At 23.4% G+C, this 22,772-nt stretch overlaps 2 protein-coding genes across 3 annotated transcripts; one reads left to right on the top strand and one right to left on the bottom strand.

Annotated features, from left to right (window-relative positions):
- Nucleotides 1-9,907: 9,907 nt before the first annotated feature.
- Nucleotides 9,908-11,905, top strand: Bm5822 (Uncharacterized protein; the record flags this gene model as incomplete). Its single annotated transcript, XM_043074687.1, has 4 exons — nt 9,908-10,061; nt 10,552-10,713; nt 11,151-11,227; nt 11,741-11,905. The coding sequence occupies 4 exons, from the start codon at nt 9,908-9,910 to the stop codon at nt 11,903-11,905; spliced, it is 558 nt and encodes a 185-aa protein (XP_042930621.1).
- Nucleotides 11,906-19,523: 7,618 nt separating this feature from the next.
- On the bottom strand, nt 19,524-22,365 carry Bm9774 (Uncharacterized protein; the record flags this gene model as incomplete). Of its 2 annotated transcripts, XM_001893451.2 has the most annotated exons (7): nt 19,524-19,912; nt 20,097-20,220; nt 20,676-20,761; nt 20,989-21,109; nt 21,470-21,532; nt 21,997-22,042; nt 22,328-22,365. In XM_001893451.2, the coding sequence occupies 7 exons, from the start codon at nt 22,363-22,365 to the stop codon at nt 19,524-19,526; spliced, it is 867 nt and encodes a 288-aa protein (XP_001893486.2). The 2 variants fall into 2 exon arrangements, with proteins under 2 accessions (XP_001893486.2, XP_042930620.1); XM_043074686.1 differs by lacking the exon at nt 21,470-21,532 and having other exon boundaries at nt 20,989-21,105; nt 21,969-22,042.
- Between the last annotated feature and the right edge of the window lie 407 nt (nt 22,366-22,772).

The following is a 22,772-nucleotide window of genomic DNA, read 5'->3' as shown; positions in this document are numbered from 1 at the left end:
CAAAATAAATGAGCAAAATTGCATAATATAACTTACTTTGCCATTATTTTCTTTAGTTGAATAAATGCAGTGGAAACTTGTTTGATAGAATTATAGAAAATAATGATTAGTTGATGATAGCAATAACGAAATACAAATAATAATAATTTAATTACTGAATCAACCGATCAACTAGTGAACAGCGTTCCAAAGCAATAAAACTAGTAAATAATCTTAGAATGATAATGTGATGCACCTTTTCGCTCTTATCAGTACATTATCAATAAACCATCATTACCCTGTAGACAGGATTTAATCATTATCATTTCAAGTGTTAAATTACGATAAAAGTGTTTGTTATCAGCTAGCATATACAGCTCTTCTTTTTCTCCTTTACAGCACCAAAATTATTTAATTTTCATTACCGTATAAGTTTCACTCGAGAATAATGTAAACAACTAATTACAAAAAAAACGAATGTAGCAAATAATTAATTATTTATTTGCTCAAAATTTTTAAAACAACAGTCAAACATTTTGCATGGTATCAATTTGTAAACGATGAAAATCTGCAATAACTTCTACTATTACTTACTGATAATATGATAATTCTTGAAATATATGGATATTTTCTTTTTGAAACCGAATCCGGAATTATGATTACTGTATGAAAGTAATGATAGATGGAAAAATTGTCTTATGAACTTATTCTTATGTTAAAATTAAAAACGAAAGAATGAAATGTGAGAGATTATGACATTGGATACTTTAGTATAATGAAATGGTAAGAATATAATGAATGAATGAATATTGCTAATTTAAATGAAACGATGAAAGGAAGGATTGCATATAAAAGGCTAAGCAATGAAAAGTAGAATAATGAGAAAAAATAATGAAAACTTTAACAAATTTAAGGAAAATGAATAGAAGAGAAAAAAGATATGAATTAGATGAAAAAAAAAAATCAAGTTATGTTAGAATGATTGATTAAATTGTTTTTTTTTTTCGTTTTTCAAAACTTGAAATGCAAGAAATTATTAACATTGTTTCTTGTTATTTTATTATTTTGAAATTAACACAATTAATTCGAAAAGCAAAAATGATTTCGATTCAATTTGAATTCATTGATTTTCATTTTACCAGTCTCATTTTAAAATATTAGCTAAATTGTTGATAAACCAATCACTGTCCTCCATCTTTCCTTTTTTATGATAAAACCAAAATCTGAAACTAAATAATTTCGAGCCCGACACATTAGAAAAATTTTTTAATGATGAAAATCACTGATAACATCTATTATGATAAATAATTCTTTCTTTTTATCAAATTAGAAGTTTAAGAAGTAATTTTTCAAACGTCTAAGGTATTCCAATTATTTAGTAAAGCGATTGCGAGAAAACTATAATTCTATAACATAGTGCGTAGTTTTTTTTAAAAAAAAAAAACATAACTATTGTTATTACAATCTATTTATCTCTAAAATAAATAAGGATTATTTAATTATAATAGAAATTTAGTTATCATATAAAATCTTTGCACATTTTCTTACTTTCAGAAAATATATTTTTTTCTTTTTTACATTTCAGAAATTTATCTTTTTTATATTTCAAAAGGAATTTTTTCTTTTATATTTCAGAAATATATTTTCAGAAAATCATATTACCCAGAAATGAGTTTGTCAAATAATTTCCAATTTATATTCATTATTATGCATAAGAAAAATCAGCAATTAACATTTCCAATTAGATTTATCTTTCAGTTAGCTTCAATATTTCAAGCAAAAATTACCCGTCCTATTTTCACATTATTTATTTAGTTATTTACATATATAAGCATTTCTTTTATATTTCAGTACAATCTGATATATTTAACCAGTTTCTGTAAAATAATCTAAAACAAATATCTTCTAAATCAAATAGCTATATATTATCATTTCATTCCTTTATTTCGTTTAAAATTATGGAAAATATTTTTTTTTTGCATAGAATTAATTTTCTTAGACAAAGAAATAATCAGTTCAGATCATTCCATTTCAGATTTCTATGTTTGTCCACATTTTATATCCTAATTATAGAGATAAATGATAATTCAAGGAAATTATAGATATAAATCTCTTTTTAATGATAAACTAATTTCAACACTTGTTCCTTTTTTTTTTAATTGATCGACTAATTTTTTTTTTTTTTTTTTTTTTTGATTAATTTTTTAATATATTTTTTTTGCATATTTTTTTTTTAAGTGAAATATTTTGTTCAAAATTTCATTTACTCTATCAAATCATTCTTTTTGCTAATTATCATAATTTTTATGCCGATACTTTTGCTGATTGATTGCATTCTTAGAATTCTTATTGGTGAATTATTTATCTGTTGTATGACAATTCTACAGTTTCTAGCAATTCTTCATCTCCTCTCAACCGTTTACCTAATGTATCGTTCTGAGCATTTCACACATTGCAAAAATATTTCTTTTTTAAAATAATATATATATATATATATATATATATATATATATTGTTTACTATTATCAATAATAAATAATTATTTTATTAGTCCAATTTTTATTTTTTCATTATTTTGCCTTATACAATCATAAAATCTTTTCATTTCCATTTTAATGTGAAACATTTGTGTGACAACAATTTTAATAATAGATATAACAAATCTGAGAAAAAAAAAACGTTCTTTTTTTCTTAACAGTATGCCATAATTTAATGCAAAAAAATGCTATCGTTAAAAAAAGAAGAAAACTTTTTGGATTTTATTTTTTATCAATAATTAATTTAATATGATCGAAATGAAACGAAGGTAAAGCAAAAAATTTGATATCAAGTAGTGATGTCAAAGTAAGTAAGTGATATGATATAGTGATAGCAGATTTTTCTCGGATATCTGATACTATTTAAAATTTAATCATTTCTTCAAATCAGTAAAATTATACAAAAACAGTTGCATGCCGAATATACTACTAACAATATATTTTTTGAAAAAAGTTTTGCTACTGTATTAGATCATTTGACTCGCCATTACTTATTAATCAATTAAAAGTATGATAAGAAATCATTATATATATAATAGTTTATATATAAGTATGAAAACTTACAGTGAACGATAAAGTAGCCGCGCTAAAAACCAACCCGCCACTTTGGACCTGAAATTAGCATCTGGTTTAATTATTATAATATCACATTTATTAGAAAACATTATATCACACTACGTTGATGGTTAGCATAAATGAGTAGTTGATTGATTACTGGGTGATTAATTAATCAATTAATTAATTGTTTTCTTTGTTTACTTCAAATATAACATATTCTCTCCAATATATTAGAATAATTTGATAGGAAAATTTGACAAAATTAAAATGAAAAGAAATAATAAATGAATAGCGGTGTAATTTTCAAATGAAATAGTCTTTTCCAAAAATTTCAGATTTTCGCATTCTAAAAAATTATTGTAAAAGAATGATTGATTTGATAATATTTAAAAAATATATTCAAGATAAAAAAAAGTTTTATGATCAGTTTTGAAATGTTGAAAGAAAATCGAGAAAAGAATAATAAATTAGGATAATAATGGAACAACTACAATATTAAATTAAACTACTAATACTTACTTAATGCGATTTTGATTGAGATAAAAATCATTTCTAACACTAACAGCAATAATTATCACAAAGTAAGCAACATATATGATAATAAAAATAATAAATACTCAAAAAATGTTTTTTTGCTCTTTTTTTTTTTTTTTTTTTTGGATTAAACGAAACAAGCATAAACCAAAGTATTAGATGAAATGATCATAAAATAGAGCGATTCAATGAAATCATAACAAAGAAATAAATTTTAAAAAATGAAATGAAATTTTTTTCACTGAATAACTCAAATTGTAAACAACTTCCGCTTCTTTTATGTGTGAGAAAATGATAATACTTGAAACCAAAAGCAAAAAAAGTAACAAAATAGCAAATATACTTACAGTAGTTGTTAAAAAAAAATTACAAAATTTAAATAGCAAAAATTTCATGCAAGAATGAATAAATTTCTTGCACGTAAAAAAGTCTAATCATGTTTACGTATCAATTCAATTTTAGCGATATATCATTAGTGCTCTTTTTTGAATATTATTAAAATTTTGAAGAGATATTTCAATAAAATATTCAAATATATTGGCTAGAAAAAAATGTATAATCCATAAAAAGAAATATCACTTCGAAATTATTTAAAGAAATTTTAAAAGAAAGAAAAAACTTTCAATATAACAATTTTCAAATTTTTTTTATAACAAATTTCTTTTCCTTTGCAAAATAAAAAGATAAAAATAATTTTTTACCATATAATATTTTTTTTTACAAACACTTAAAAACTACTTTTAAAATCAATAATTTGTTTGTGTGCTTTCATTTTTTTTTTTTTTTTCTTAAAATTTTTAGCTAAAATAAGAGAAATGAAAAATGATAAATGAAGAGAATAAGCGATATAAGTATGTAAGTAAGTAAGTAAGTGGTCAATAGCACACACACAAACACACATTTGAACTTTCTTTTTCCTTTTTCTCTTTTCTTTTTTAAAAAAGCAACATATTCCAAAATGAAGTAAAGAATAGTGTAAGTCTGTGTGTGTGTGTGTGTGTGTGTGTGTGTGTGTGTGTGTGTGTGTGTGTGTGTGTGTGTGTGTGTGTGTGTGTGTGTGTGTGTACCATATGATAGTATTAATACAATGAGAGTTGGGATGTTAACATGTATAGTTTAAATACATTTTACAATTTAACAATGACTTAAAAAGGAATGTTTTTCTTTAAACCCGTTACAGAGTAATCTATGAAATTGCTTTCAAGCTTTTCAAATTTTAATTTGCCTTTAAAACTACTCAAAATAGAACTTAAATAGCTTTGTAAGAAAAGTTTTGTTAAATATGCATTGTGAAATGAGTGAAAAATCAGCCATTCAATCGTTCATCTAATTATTCAATCAGCGCACAAATCAATCCATTCAGTTCATTAAATGATGAAAGTTAGTTGATGAATTCCAACCATTTACAAACAAGTGAAATTTAAATGCTAAATGTTAAATCTGTTCACAACAAAATTTGTTCGAAATTACATTGCGCATACTATCATTATTCGATTACTGTAAATTAATCAATCTTACATACTAATCAATTAATTAGCAGTCTTTTTTTTAATCATTATTACATTTAATTCATCCTATACTAATCGTTTTTCTTTAAATTTCATTTCTATTCTATTTGGAAAGAAAAGCAACAAAAAATGAGGGAAAATTTAACAAACACAAATGATTGAATTAAATTTAAATCAATTGCATAATCAAGAGATGGAAATGTCCATTGAACAACTTATATTTTGTTTATTTCCTTCACAGAATATTTGCAATTAGCACTTTTTTTCTTTTCTTTTTTTTTTTTTTTTTTGTTTTGTTTAAATAAATTTTCAAACAAAATCATTAGTTGAAAAAAATAAAATAAATTTTGATTTGAGGCACAAAAAAATGAATTAATTTTTTTTTCGTTTTTCACTTCATTAAATAAAAATGCCTAAAAAAAAATTATCTGACGAAAATAAAAAGTGTCACTTAAAATTATTGGTAAAAATGAAATAATAAAGAAAAATTGAGAAAATGAGTTAACTTTTTTCGCAATGTATATGTATAAAAGAGGTAAAAAAGTAAATAAGTAGTTGGGTAAGTAATTGAGATATATGTGCAAATGTTTGTTTTTGATAGATTTGCGATAACTAAAAATTTAATTAAAAAATAACCTAAAACACAAGTATATTTCAAATTTGATAAATTAATCAAATTCTATACGATTTTGTTCTTTTCTAGTTTATGAACAACTGATTAATAAATAATATATTGTTTTTTTAAGAAAAGCAAGAAGAGAGGGAGAAGGAAAGAGAGAGGGAAAGAGAAAAAAAATCTCTAATCATTTTTTTTCTTTTCGTTTTTTTAAAAAATAGAAAGAGAGATGCGAGTTAAGGAAGAGAGGTAGAGAGACATGAATATTTTTTTTTTTTTTTTTTTAGATGAAAGATCGAAAATTGAAACAGAAAAGAAGGTGGTGAAAAAGAAAAAAAAGATTTAAAAATTGCTTCATTTCAAATTTTTTTTAGTTTCATTTATTCAAAGTGAGATTTGACTTCTTTTTCTTTCATTTAAATTAGTAATTAGCGTGTAAAGTGAAAATTACTTCAAAATGGAACAAAAAATTCAAAATTTGCAACATATATAGCAGAAATGAAAATGAGGTTAAAAGAAGAAATAAACTTTTATCGATCATACAATTGCATTTAGTTGAAATTAAAATTTCAAATATTGGAATAACGAAAGAACGAAACAGAGGGAGAGAGAGAGAGAAGAAGAAGAAGAAAAGTCAGTATTTTATTGATAATATTTATTTAACTCCTTTTTTCCAACTTATTAGCATAAAAATCCTTCCAATCTCACTTTTATGGTTGGTAATACTGATACTTTTTTCCTTCAAGTTAATACATTTTCAACCATTGAAAACTCGTAATTCACGTAAATTCTGCTATTGTTATTTCCACATCTATTATATATATAAGATAGGATAATCAAGAAAAAAGGAAAAAGCTTGAATATTAATTACCTCAAATAATTTCGAATTATTAATTACTTTTCTTAACCCTCAATTTTGTTCTTCTTAATTTTCTTAATAACTTTTAAAATATATGCTCAAAATTGAAAAAATTTCACAACACAATAGAATTTTTTGTTAGGATTTTCAATACTATTAAAAAATCACGACAATGATTCATAATAATAAATAATCACAAAAACTAATTATATATATATATTGCATTACGAATTACATTTTTCTACTTTCTGAATTAACCTTAAGGTTAATTAATTCAATAGGTTTAACACACGAATCAAAAATAACACTTATGAGAAAATTTGGAAGTAATAAATTGTTATTGCTAAGAGATAGAACAAACCATAATATTAGATGTGAAACAGATGATAATTAAAAAGTTATAATTCAGAAAACGTGAGAATTTGTTATTTTATGAAATAAATTACCTAATAAAACCTAACAGTAAATTCTTTAATAACAAATTTGTGATTTTTAAAATAAAAAGATTTTTTTTTTTTTTGCAATTAGACATGAATTCTTAATTATAATTAAAGCAATAAATTATTGACTTTGAAATATTATTAAAAAGATTTTTTAAATATACATTTTGATTTATTGAACATTGAAATCATCTATTGTGTTGCAAAAATTCCATCATATATATTTTAAATGAAATTGAAACATATTTGTTCCTTTCTTTTGTTTCATGAGTCTTCAAAAAATTTCGTGTGCAATTTCAATTTTTTTGATATTTTTCTTTTTTTCCAAATTCCATTAAAATTTCTTTCTATCTTAAAATTATTTCTAATAATTCTTTAGAGAATAACTTTGAGAAGGTCACAGTTTTCTAATTCTAATGCTTAAACACTTTTTTTGTGTACAAATTTGGTAAATTATTTTTCATCAATTTCTTAGCATTTTTTTTCTTTTCGTTTTAGTTGAATGAATTTTTTATCAGATAATATTCCCATAGGAAATTAGTTGAAGTAACTCATTCATTGCTACTAATTTTGAATCATTCTTTTTTCTGTTATTTACTCATTAACTTTGCTACTTCTTACTTTTCCAAAATGAGAAATGGATAGTTTACTCGACAATTTTGTTATTTTGATTATTATTGATTAATGATAATGAATAATATCTGTCGTTGTTTAAATTTTACTATTTATTACTCGATTGAAACAAAATTGTAATATGTATAATAACTAGAATATTTCAAACTGTATTACTTGTCATTTTATCTTTGCGAAGTGCTAGTAATAAATAATCGCTTTTATCCTTCAAATGATATATATCACTTATCAATTGATTAATTTAAATTAGCGATAATGAATGATTGACAATTTATTCTTTTCTCTATTCATTCCTTATTCCTTCAAAAGGTAGCTTGGAAGTATTTCTACCTTAAAATTTTCAATTTCATAAACTAATTTTTGTAGTCAAACACTTATTTTTTAATTTTATATAACAAATCCTATGAAATAATCAGACCAAACCAATAGTTTAATTTGAAATTTATTGTCTGCTAGCTTTTTCTCGTGCAAATGATAGTTTATTAGAGTATTATTATTGAAAAAGAAAAAGTCAAATTTAATTAGTTCTTGTTAATTAATATTAGTTATTTGTGCTATAAAATTTCAAATCCATTTTCCTCTTCTATACATTGTTTACTTTTTTCAGTTTAATTTAGTGGAATTAATTTTTTTTTTTTTGTCTAAATAATTATAAACTTCAAAATAACATTTTATATTATCCAAGTTATTAGCAGCTGCTAAAATCATTCCTTCTAATCAGTGTATATCTTATCAATTATCTCATATTTGAAGAGTGAAAAAATAAAAGCTAAAAAAACTAAGTCTGAATTTATGCCTTTACATTCCCATTATAAATTAGCCAGTTTTTATAAAATGTTTAAAATGAGATAGGAATTATAATTAAGTTCTGTTCTTTCTATCAAGCATTTCATTATTGCTGAATTCCATTTATAAGTTACTTTAAAAATTCTCTTCTGACATGTGGATCCGTCTTTCTACTACTTATTTTCATGATTTATCAAAAATTTGCATGATTTTTTTCGATTATTTCCTCATTTGATTTTTTAGAAGTTAATAATTTGCGCAAAACCTTTATTATTTTCCTAATAGCTCTCTATGTAAGCTTTTGAAACAAAATATTATTATGATATAAATAAATTAGTAAAACCAAAAGTAAAAAAGCAAAATGAGTTACCGAAGGTTCAAGGGTTAAAATGAAAAGATATTTGTCTTTCGTTTGATCGTTGAATATACTAATAGATTGTGATAGTTATTACTGATTATAGCTAGATTCTCATTTTCAAAATTTTTTTTTTCAAATTTCAAATTTTAAGTTTTATGTCTAATATGAAATTATTATTGTGAAAAAATAACGAAGAAAACAACGAAGCATTAAGTAATAAGATGTTTTGATAGTTTGCCTTTCTTTTAGAAAATATTTAATCACAATGAGAGGTTTAATAAATTAACGTAGTTTCAGTGATTGAAATAACAAAATTTAGGCATTTATGAAATTAACAATTCTTTCAATGACTTAATGGAAGCTTTTTTTTTTTGACTACTGTATTGTATAGTGGTTAGTCCGGTACTTCAATCATCTCATGATTACTGAATCATTTCATAGTTATTGAATCATCGTCCTAGAAGAATTTCTGAATCTTAGTTATCATTCCAGTACGTTTTATTTTATCACTATACTATTGTTTCCCACACTCTTGTTAATGTTACACACTCTTGTTAATGTCTTGTTATTAATTAATGCTAATTAATACGTTAATTAACATTTAATTGAATTTTGAAAGATTAATCGTTCAATTTTGATGGCTATCCAACTTCAGATTCATTTTTGATCTAATAAATTTAAAAAAAGAGCTAAAGATATGAGTTCGGAAATGAGTGCAATAGTGTATTTTTGGATTCAATATAAAGTAAAAATTGGAATTCTTTCCCCTTTCTCTTTTTCATTCCTACTACTTTTTCATTATTTAACTAAGCATTTGAATTTTTATTTAAAACTAACTAAATGTTTTCTATAGTAAAATTTCATCATGTTTTCTTAACTTTTATTATTTTTTTCCAAAAAAGGAAATTTTCTAACTTAATAATTTCAAACCTTATAATTGTCAACTCAAATTACAGAATTTTCAAATATTTCTTTCTATTTTTCTTTTTTTGTCAACTATTAAAATTATTTGCCATGGTAATAGTATTATTGTTTATTTTTACATATTACTTGTTTTTCCATATTTGCATAAAATTCATTGAGGGTTGCAGTAAAAAATATGCAAAAAATATGGCTTTCGAATGAGAAAAGGCTATTATTGACAAATGTCGCGGTGACATCCTCATTACTTGGTATATCCGATGGATTACAACAATGGATTAGCGGTGATTACAATTCTGATCAAAACAAATCATTTAACGTTGCAAGGACAAGTTTGTTTAATTTATTTATTTGTGTATGGAATAAAAGTACTGAAAAAATAAAAGTATTTTCAATATTTACAAACAAATTTGCTACAACAATAATTATAATAAGGATTATAAAAATAATAATAATAATAGTTAATAATCAGTGATGAATAAAAACAAATAATAATTGCGATGATGATAATAAAAATTAATGATAGTAATAATATTAGTAACAATAATGATAATAATGTCAATAATAATAATAATAATAATAATGACTAGTAATATAAGTAATAATAGTTAATAATATAAATAATAATAATTAGTATTAACAATAATAATATAAGTAATAATAATACCAAGTAGGCATTACATATGAGGAAACACGTTAAAAAATATTTTGTAGTTAGATGTACATAATAATCAATTGTAATTTATAAATCCAAAAAAGACGTCAAAATATTAAGGTCAATTTATTATTATTTGACAATTTTGTAATTAATTACTTGCTAAGGACAATTTGCAACAATGGGCCTAGTTATTGGACCGATGTGTCATTTTTGGTACAGATGGTTAGAAAAGACAGTGATACATGGTACAAAAGCAACTATTGTAAGTAAAAAAATTGCATGTGATATTGTCGCATCACCTATTTTTGGATCAATATTTATATCAGGTAAACATTACAGTACTCATTTATACTCTGTAATAAGGCAGCAGTGCAGTTGGAATTAAATTGCAGAGTAAAATGTATGGATAATAATTTCTGGATGGTATAATAAAGTACAACATTATATTGAACAAAAAGAAAACATAAAATATTGTTCCTTTTCCAATCATACTTTTGGTTTGGTACAAAAAACAAAAAAAATTTAAAGTAAGGAGGATTTGGACAATTTTTACCAATTTTAAATAGTGTAAATGGCCAATTTTTATTTCACTATGCATGACATTCAGTTAATTCATTCTTTTCCATTTTTTTCTTCAAAATATTTTTAAATAACTATTGCAAATTTTCAAATTATTTACGATTTAATCTATTCAATTTAATTTAAGCAACAATAATCATTGGATAAAACCACTTATTAATATTTGAAATTGAAAATTTTATAGGACTTGCACTATTGGAAGGTAATTCGATTGTTGATGCTATCGCTGAATATCGAAGGAAATTCATCCGAATATTTGTGGTATATTATATAAATTTTTGATTTTCGAACGTTTAAATTCTCATCAATTTTCATCAAAATCACTGCATTGATTTGAAAAGAAGGAAAAGAGGAAAAAAAGATTAATAAAAGGACCTAAAAGAATATGAATAGTTGATTTTTTCCTTTTTCAAATCGAATACATTTTTAATTTAAATCATTTTGTTAAAATTTAATTTAAGTTCAAAATGCTCTTCATTTTAGCTAATATTTACTATACAATAGATTAAATATTAATAATAAACAAATTATCAAAATTTTCTATTATTAACTGTTAACACATCACTATTTATTTTTGTTGCATTCCAAGCACCCCTTGATAATATATCAAATTCTATGATAAGAAAAATAAAATATTCATTTATGATAAATTATCTTATCATAATGATTTTAGATTATTCGCTATTTTTTCCTGCTTTCACAGCACTGATTAAAAGCTTCAATAAAATTTGGTTGCAATTAATTGAATTGATTGACAAATGCAATTCATTTCAGTTAGATATTTGTGCTTGGCCACCTACGCAACTAATCAATTTCTGGTTTCTACCATTGAAATTTCGAGTAATTTATGTGAATTGTGTACAATTATTTTACAATTGTTGCTTGTCATACATTAAGCATAATGAAGCAGGTAGTGTCAAAAATATTAGTTCTACTTAATTAATTTAAAAAATAACTTAATTCTGTTTTATTATTAAAATAATAATTTTAGATTTTTGCTTGCGATTTGATTTCTTTTATGTAAAGAAAACAAAAGCATTGTGAAAATTATACTTAAAAAACAGGGAATAAACTGGCAAATGTTTTTTTTTTTCCTTTAATTAATTTTGACAGAAAAATTCGTATTTCATTTAGCAGATAATAGTAAAAAATACTAATTATACCTAATCTTTAAATTGATTGTATTTTTTTTATATTACTGCACATTTGATGGTACAATTGATTTATGTAAATTTAAAATATGATAATGATATTTAATTAGTATGAGAAATGTATTTAATTTATTATGATAAAGTATACTGATTATGTTTAAGATTTCATAAAATTATTTTTGATTTATGCAAGGGATATTTGAAGGATAATAATCATCTGCGGATAATTATAACCATACGAAATTTGATTCTCGTTTCTAAATTCTTTTATCTCTTCTAATTTAGTTCTTATTTACAAAAAAAAAAATTTTTTTTTTATGACAATAAGGAAAGATCAAATTTTCATGCCTAAATTTTCATAACTAAGGAAAAGAGTTATTGTAATCATTTTCCTAAAGAATTTTGCAGGTGTTAACTAGTTTTATCACACCTTATCGCTATTTCCACCTTTCATAATTAAAAATAATCCAATATGATTAATATAATTAAACTATTTTTCACTTTTTTTTTCACCCAATTTATTTGTTTGACTTAAATAAATAATAACATAGCAGTAATATTTAATAATAACATTTGTGTCATTATTAATATTATTATCATTATCACTAATAATGTTACCAATTCGCCCTATGATTGCCCAATGATATATGATATTGAAATTTCAATTTTTTTGTGTGTGTTATTAAACATGGTATATGTTAATAAGTACATTTAACAGTAATTGATATTTGATTAAAATTCAAATGTCAGCAGTTATGTGCTGTTGAAAACGGAAAGAAAAGAAAAATTTTGTGCATAAAAAAAGTGAATATAAATATTATTACACGTCCGAATTTGGCAAACTTTGAATGTTGCAAGCTACTCGTCAGTGTAACATAATTAAATCAACCATTCCTTATGTCACATTGATAGAAAATATGTTTACAAACTATTTGCAAATTTTTAGTTTTCTTGAAAATATAATTTTCGAAAGAAAACGATGCAAAATTGGAGTAACTTACCTGGAAATAAAAAAGCTCTCAAACAATATTTTAAGATTTTTTTATCAGAAATCGAATTCAAATTTATTTCGGTATGGTCCAATTTATCCGTAGAAAGCTTCATTTCATCGATGTACATTGATCGATCACTGTACATTTTGATAATATCACGTTAATTTGAAATTATCAGATTAGTGGAATCGTTTTGAATCATCACAATTCAAATATGTCGAAATGATTATCTGCTGGTGGTGACAGGTGACACTATCAATCAATAGATATACTACCCGCATAATTTCTATCAGTTTATTCGTTATTAATATTTCATCCGTTAATATGCAAAACCGGTAATGATGTAAATACAGTATCATCGATAATTATTATTACTACATCCGATAATTATCGACCACTGAACATTAATCCTGGATATTTTGGCACCTAGTAACTCCTTCTTTTTCACCATTTCGAATAAAACTTTAAATTGATTCCTACCGGAGTAGTAAGCAGTAGCTATAATCGAAATTGATTTTTTTTTTATTAATTTTAGCCATTCCAGCACTGCTAGAAAAAGATATATACTTTTTAGCACAACTTTTTTTAGCACTTTCTGTGTATGACTTTCGCGTAATTTGTAAAAATTTAACTTTTTAATCCTCAAGATTTTAGTATATTTGCTTTTATTCAAAGTGAAAAATTATTTTTTCACAAATATAAGAATTAAATTTTACTTTCAATTATGTTTACTGTATGAATTTTTGTGCTTTCAAATATTAATGCAAAATTAATTATTTCTTTTTTAAAATGCTGTGTCTCATTACAGTTAATTTCTTCATACTTGAGACTTATTCAAAAATTTTTCAGGTCTTTTTAACTAACTGAAAGAAATTTTGAAAATTTTAGAAAATTTTTTGCAAATATAATTTTTCATCCTATTCAATGATAGGTGCTAAATCTTAATTATTTTTTCAGCTTTTATTGATAGCCAATATTATTGGTACTTTAATTTTTCAGGAAAAAACTGGATTAATAATTTTGATAGGAATGAACGATGATAAATTGATTATCATTATACCAGACGTCATATTTAATTTATCCAAACATATCGATAACCGGTGAGTTTTTTCATTTTTTTTTTAATTTTCTGATGTAATTTTTTTTTTTTTTTGAACTTAATTTTTTTTTCTTTTAAGTAATAAAAAAAATTGTGAATTTTAGAAGTTTGGAGTTTAAATACCGAAACGAGACTAAAATTCTAATTAATCTAATTGCTTTGTTATTTTATCTTACATCGATATTATTAAATTGCTATTTATTATGTTTAAACATCAAGTGCGTGGATTATCGTAGATATAAAAGGTATGAATGAATATATTGTTATTTGATAATACCAAATTTTTTGATAAATAAAGCGGAAGAAAAACTTAACCAATAATTATTTTCTTTTTATTATTTTCTGTATATTCGGCGTTTTTTCCTTTTTAACTATTTATAAGTAATTAATTTGATATCATTTCTCTAATATCATGATAACAAATTTTATCAATTAGATTATTTTCAGATGTTTAACAACTATTAATTGAATTAAGTTTTGCAAATTGAATTTTTAATTCTTTCTTAAAATTAATACAGATTACCGCTACTGATTATTAATTTTGCCATTTCTAATATTATTCTTGCAATTGGTTTTCTGTCTTATACATTAATCATCGATATTTATTGTCAGACAGAAATTATAGCTGATAGCAATAAGAAAGATTCTGATGGTTTAACAGATACTACTATTTTAAAGGTTTCTATTTCTTTTTTAAAAATTTTTCTCTATATTTATTTTCTGTTTTTTATATAAAGTGAGTTTTAATTACGACTTATATTTCATAGTGACAAATTTGAATGCTGTCAAATTTTTATCAGATACAAAATATTATCAGATATAAATGCTTTAAATTTATAGTTAGCCAAAAAAACTATTCGACAATTATTAATTTGCTAAAAGAAACAAAAAAAGAAAAAAAAACTGTCTAATTTTTATAAATAATTAAAAGATTCGTCGATAAATTATAGCAAAAACAATTTGATTAGGATTGATCTTATTTGTTTTCAAATAATTTCACATTTTGATAGTATACAAACAAAATTTATCAATTAATCATTCCAGGAAATGCTCAAATATCAAATAGTGCATAATTTCGGTAATATTCAAGCATTATTCCTACTTTACCTTGCTACCGATTCATATTTTTCATTATTCATTGAATACAATCCGAATTATCAATCACTTATCATTGTTACGATACTTTTATCACTACCTTATATTATTTCTATATTATTTATTGACATGAGATTCCTTCAATTATTAACTACTACTACTACTTCTATTATTGTTTTTTAGTAAGTTTTACTCTTTATTTTTTCTATTTTTTCTTTCCTTCATTTTCAAATTAATGTTTAAAAAGTTATAATTTCAAATGATTATATACTAAACATCATTTTTCCATTTTTTTTCTTTTTTTGATTTTCTTTTTTTAATTTGAAACATCGAAATTGTTTCAATTTCAGTCTATTTATTTAAAATAGAATCAAACTTTTTCTTTGTTTCAAAAATATAATTTTCATTTTCTGCATTTTTCAGTTTGTTAATTCTCATATTAGTGCCATCGTTATCATTTCTGTTAGCGTTATGTGTCATAATAAGACAATGTCAAATGAAAACATTTCGGGTGCATAATCGATCATTAAAAATGGCATTGCTAATAATTAACTTCTTTCAACTAATCGAAAAATGGGGATTAGCTGTAGAACTTTTTGAAGCAAATTTTCACATTGTTATTGTTGTCGATAATAATAATGATAATTATTATTTACGAATCATTTTGAATAATTTGTATGAGGTAAAATTATAAAATATTTTATGCTAGTAAATTAATCTTCACAAAAATTTTAGCTAAAATTTTATTATTTGTCACAATTATTTTATTATATATATATATATATATATATATATATATATATATACATCATTAAATTAATAAATTCTTTTATAAATTCTTTTCTTCTTTTATAGAAATTTTTTCAAAAGTCAATATATTTTAAGTGTTGCAGTATTCCTATCCTGACTGTTAATATTTCTTCATTAACATAATTAGATCGTGAAAAAAAAAAAAAAAAACAAATGTGAAAATTCTGAAATATTTTAAATTAACAAAAATTTATGGAATTACAGATAGCACATGGATTAACCTTACTAATGCCTTTCCTATCAGCTTTAATTCTTATTTCACTTGCTAGAAGTTATCGAGAGCGAACTATTCAACATTTTCAACAACTTTTGCGGTGGATTTGTTGTAAGGAAGTAGAAGATAAAATTGATTATAATGTGGAAACAATGCATTCAATTATTGCTGGACAAATTCGCCAACGACAACTTTTTAATAATTATTCATCTAACATTGAAATATTTTAACAACTATTTGTGTGCTAATTATCATTCAAATTTTGCGCATGCAAGTTTTTTTTTTTTTTCTTCATGTAATAAATCTAAAGTTTATGATACTTTAATCACAACCCTTTTTTTGGAAAAGTTATATTATTATTAATGTTAATGAATGCAATTATTGGTTTCGTAAGCACATTCAGTAAATTTTTCCACAAGCATTTTTTTTAAAAAAAGAAAATTTAATAATAGTGCTCATTATATGCTATAAAATAATATTTATTTATTGATAGTTTAACTGAAATGAATGAAAATTTTAATAGAAAAAATTTATTAATTCAACAATGATTATAATTTAATAATTAAATTCTCTTATCTGTAAAAATTGTTTGAATGAATTTTAATGATGTCTCTTTTATTAATTAACATTTACATATCGTTTTATAGAAAAGTTAAGTTCAATTAACATAAAATTAATATGCTAATAATATTCATGTGATATGAATTTCACGTTTACGATATAGTCGATGACGTCGCATAAATCTAATGTCATGAAATGCTCGATTACATATATCACAATGATATGGCCGTTCTACGCTATGCATTATGAAATTCAAGCTTTTCCGATTTATCAAATGATCTACTGCACCAATAACACAGACACAACAATTTCTTGCTATGTAGTAATTTATGATGATTTTCATGATGATCACGTTGACTAAGTGATCGGCCATATATATTACACTGATACGGTCATTCCGTAGTATGCAATGATCGATAATGACATTCAAGAAGTTCCGATTTCGGGAATGATGAGCTGCATGAATTACACTGATGATATGACATATAAATAATATTATTAGTATCTTGTTTTTTAAACGTACGTAACGTGAGTGATTAATTACACTTGCCACAAATATTTGATTGTTTATTATCTGCAATTACCATATTCCTTTTGAGTTGCAAAAAATGTGAATGTTGATTGCACTTAGAATTGTTTGGCTCAATCAGTTGATCAAAATCATTTTTTAGTCCAAATATGCTGAAATTATAATGTTTATTACATTATTATGTAATTTCAAATTTTAATGTTTTAATTGATCATAAGGACAAAACATATATTCGACTCATTTATTCTCTTTAGAATTAATAAAATTATTAATTATTACTTTTTATTGTTGAGAATTACCAAAAATGCATTCATTTAATTTTTTTTTTTGTTTATTTTAATTGGTAAATTATTCGTAATTATTACATAACTTGCTGCAATTCGATCATTTGAAAAATTAAATAATACAAGAAGAAACCCATTGCGTTTTGAAATTGTTTCTTCTTGAATATCCTTTAAAAATTACTTAAATTTCAATTTTTTTTTCTCTAAACTAACGATTAATATATACCTAAGACAGTTATGAATTTTTTGTTCGAGGAGTGATTTAATTGCAAGCAATTACTCCTTTAAAAAAAGCACCTTATTACTCAACTAATTATTAATTAAAGTATCAATTTCTTAGATGTTTTTGTTTTAATGGTAATATTTATGACTATTTGACTAGGGATAAATAGGTTTAAGTTATCTTTTGGGTATACCTGTGACCATTTGTTAGGTAACCGGGGTCAAATTGTTGTGAGAAAGCAACAATGGTTCAGCTAATTAGATGAAACTAATAAGACTTATGAAAAATTCTTCAATAGCTATTTAGATGAAACTAATAAAATTTATGAAAAATTTTTCAAAAAACAAAATTTTTAGGTAACAAACAATGAAGTGATTTTTTGAGAGCTTTTCACTTACAAAAAATGTTGACATAAAGATTAAAAGCCAAATATTTTTCGTTTTTCATCTATTCATTCGATATGCTCTAACCATTTGCGACATTTTCAGTTTTATATCATCCATAGTATGCCATAGCTATGACTTATGAATGCATAATTTATTGCTTCCTAAATTTTTGATTAAAAAATTATTTTCTGATAAATAAAAAATTTTTGATGAAATTTTAAAAATGTTATTTTGCCTTTCAAATTGATCACTTTATTGATTGATCTGAAATGAATTTTTTCCTTTTTTTTTGTTATTTGCATTATTATTACTTTTTGTATTGTAAATAATGCCTTTCTTCTTTTTACATGTTTTCGATTTTAAAATAAAACATTGTTATGTTAATGTACAAAATTTTTTTAAAGCTATTTATTAGCTGTATCATAAAGATTACTAATGACACAAATTTTGATTTGTTATAAAATTTAATAAATTGATAACTGCTAGATTACATTATTCATTTCAACTATATTTGCAATACGTGCAACATATAAAATTTACTATCATTAATAAATTTCAATTTTTCTTTTTGATTTCATGCATATATATATATATATATATATATATATATATGTCACAATCACAATCATTCTATTATATTCAATTTCTAATTTTTTGCTTTAAATTTTATTAGGAAAAATTACACATTCTGTATTTTTTGCAAGACATTAAAAAATATTATATCGAATTATTTCAAGCATTTCATTCATCTATTAAAAAAATGTTTTTTAGTTGGAGGAATGTATTAAAAATTTTCCTGAATTTTCAAGTAGAAAAAAAGAGACCGAATAATCGATCGCTTATCATTTGTTTATTTGAAATTGAAATAAAATAATAGATTTGAACTATGTCACAACAATTGAAATGGTACGACATAATTCAAATCACTTCAATTATAGCAAAAGATATTAGTATGAAAACGCAAAAAAAATTTTTAAAAATTAGATTATAAACAAAGTTATACAGAAATCACAGGATATATCAATTAACTTTAAATGAATAAAATTTTTTTTCAGATATAAGTAACATGTAATAGTCATGAAGTAATCATTTTTTTTTTTCGTTTAATCTATTAAACTTTACATACTGCTAATCTTTGAATTGTTGGATTAAATTGAATTACTGAAATTGATGTAATGCAAATACCAATTATTAAATCAGTATGGTTAATTATTCAAATAAGTGATATACGGACGAGAAATAAGGCAATTAGTAAAATAAGCGTAAATTTTATATATGGCAAATCAGATATTGCTTTTTCCAACTTTTCATCAACTTTTCTTTGCTGTTCAATGATAAGAAATTTGATTGTTTCAAATTCCGCAGAAAATTTTTCTACTTGTCCTTTGATTCTTTCAATTAACTCTCTACCACTACTGCTATCACTAAGTCCTCTTTTATCACCAACACTAATACCACTACCACCACCACTGGTACTAGTGGCACCATCATCAATATTTTTCGTTATTGCTGCTTTTTTCTTTGGTTCGGAAGGTGATCGTTTTCTTGGTGAATGAATCTTTGCATGCAATTGTCTTAATTTATCATCATCTGTTTTCTTTTCTGAAACAAAAACAGAAAATAATACTTTAAAATGAGAATAACAGGAAGAGATGTAAAGAAATTTTTAAAAATGACAAGAAAAAAACATAGCCATTTTACAGTGTTAGCATTGATGATAGAAAAGGAAAAAAAAGGAAAAAATCAATTTATTTAGATGAAAAGGAAATGGAATTTTATGAAATACCTTCAGCATCAGTTTCATCAATATCTGTTAAATGGTCATCAAATTCAAACATTGGCTGTGGCATATTGTTCTTTGCACATAATGCTTCAATTTCACGTTCAATCTTTTCATCATCAATCACTGCCTACAATGCAAATAAATATGACAAAATATATTGAAATATTATCTCTGTGACACATAATCATAAAATTTTGAAGAAAATAATGAAATTGAATAAAAATTGCATAGATTTTTATTATTTAAATTAAAAGAAAAATGAATGAAAAATTAGAGCTCGTATTTTGTTACTAACCAATTAATATATTCTATTAACGAGCAACTATTATTATTTATTTATTTATTTTATTTTTTTATTTTTTTTGTAATAATTAAAGTAAATATTTGTTGTGCTTATTAGATATGTTATTGATTTATTTCTTTATTAGTGTGTTTTTTTTTTTTTATCAGTAAAGAAGAAATAAATATAGAAAGTTTAAAAATGATTATATATTAATTAAGGATGCAATTTCGATAACATTTTTCTTTTCTTTTCTTTCATTTTTTGATTTTTAGTAAATATTAACAAGGAAATAAATTTACCGGTGAGCGAAATTTCTGTCCATGCTTAGTAACTGTTTGACCTTGTAAATGTAGTACAGTATCAGCTATTTTCTCATCTTTATACGCTATAAAATTGAAAATCTTTTTGAAATTATCAAATATATTTTCAAACTGATATAATAAATCGTATAACTTGGGCGAGGATTTCAAATAATCAAATAAATTAGTAATGTAAAAATTGAGTTTTCAGTTTATAATAGGGTTTGAAATTCAAAATTTTATTACTTCTGTAGCATATTGCTTATTGAATATATTAAGTACTAAATTATCTGTAAAAGAAGAAAAAACAAACCTCTAACTCGAATTTTGACTCGGCCAACTTCGGCACCCTCAACAAATGGCATCCGAGGATCGTAACCACTTGGTGCTGCGATATATTCAACCAATAAAAAAGTTTTACCAGGTTTACCTGCCTGAAACATACACGTATATAAGTATTTTACATTTAGGAGAGAGAGAAAGAGAAAGAAGAGAAAGAGGGAAAGAAATGAAAAGGTTATATCATTAAGCATATGTTTCGAGATGTAAGGCTTACACAAAAAAGTAATGAAACTTTTCAGTGAATAAATTTGTTTTAAAAAAGCGAAAAATAGTATTTCCTTTTAGTAATAAAGAAAAGAAAAAGGGAAATAATTCGGAATCACTTAAAATTTAAAACTAAGAGTTCATTTCAAATTTATTCAAAATTTGTGGCTGTAAATTTAGAATCAATAATATTACAAAAGTTTTTTTTTTTTTCAAAATATGCAAATTTTCATGCCATTATTTCATACCCGACGTTCAATAACAATTTGTTTTTTCTGTCCCGGTCGAAGGAAACCCATTGGTGGATTGACCTGCGTTAGTTTGTTATTGATAATTAATATCCTACTTATTTTGTTAATAATTAGACTTTATTTTATTTTAATTAGATTTTAATGCTATTAGATTTTTTTATTAAAATTAATTTACTGTCGGTAATTAAATCTTACTTATTTTGCTATCAATTAGGTTTTATTCTATGCATTTTCTTTTTTTTTTTTTTTTTTTGATTATTAATTGAAGTTTTTTTATGTTTATGTTTACTGAAAACAATCCAATAATTTTTTCTTCACAAACCAAAAAAAAAAGGAAAAAAAAAAACGGAAAAGGATGATCATACGGATCAGTAAAAAAGATAAAAATAAGCTTGCTAACATATTTTTGAAATCTTTTTAAGTCAGTAATTAATCTTTTTTTTTTTTTTGTTTGTTTTAATTTACTCGATATAATTCGAAATATTTCTTCTTCAACCTAACTCTGAAGCATAAACGGTCAGTACCAACACATTCCAATGTATGATTGGTAAATCCACCTGTGCATGGTACCTGAAATATAACATTATATTATATTTCTTCTATTAATCAAATTAATTCTATGGAATTAAAAAAGCCAAATGAATTGGAGAGAAAAATTAAGACGAGAGAGGAGAAAGGAAGAGGTGAGGAGATGATGACAAAGAAAAAAATTCTTTTCTGAAATAATATGAAAAAATAAGTCATTTTCCATTGAATATAAAAAAAACATAGTTGATATTTAATTGATATGATATGATATGATAGTGATATGACAATTAAATTTGGTGATAAAAAAAGAACCAATATAAAAAATACGCCTGTATAAGTGCTGGTGAAACGATAATATATGACATGTCCCAGTAGAATGAAATTAATAAGAAACAACCGTATACTATTACTAATTCTATTAAACTGCGAAGAAAGAATGATAAATTTTCAATTTAAAAAAAATAAAAAAAAAAGGAATATTTTTCCATTATGATAATTAAATTACAATACAATGCATATAAATCAAATTATTTATTGACGACTTTTTCATTTCTATTTTTCTTTACTTCATTTCTGGCTCTTTTTTTTGCTTCATTTCCTCTTTTTTAATGCACAAATCAAAATTTAATTGAATTTCTTTCCTTTCATATTAACCAATTAGTGGTTAATTAATAGCTGGTAGAAAAGAAAATTATTATTTACTAATTTATTATTAGTACCAGTGTTGAAGAGATTTCTTTTCTTTTTTGTTATTGATGACAGTTTCTGTTCC

This window comes from Brugia malayi (genome assembly GCF_000002995.4).
Source record: "Brugia malayi strain FR3 genome assembly, contig: Bm_v4_ChrX_scaffold_001, whole genome shotgun sequence".
Lineage (NCBI taxonomy): Eukaryota > Metazoa > Nematoda > Chromadorea > Rhabditida > Onchocercidae > Brugia > Brugia malayi.
Note: the sequence above shows the minus strand (reverse complement) of the source record. Positions and strands in the feature narration are given on the sequence as shown.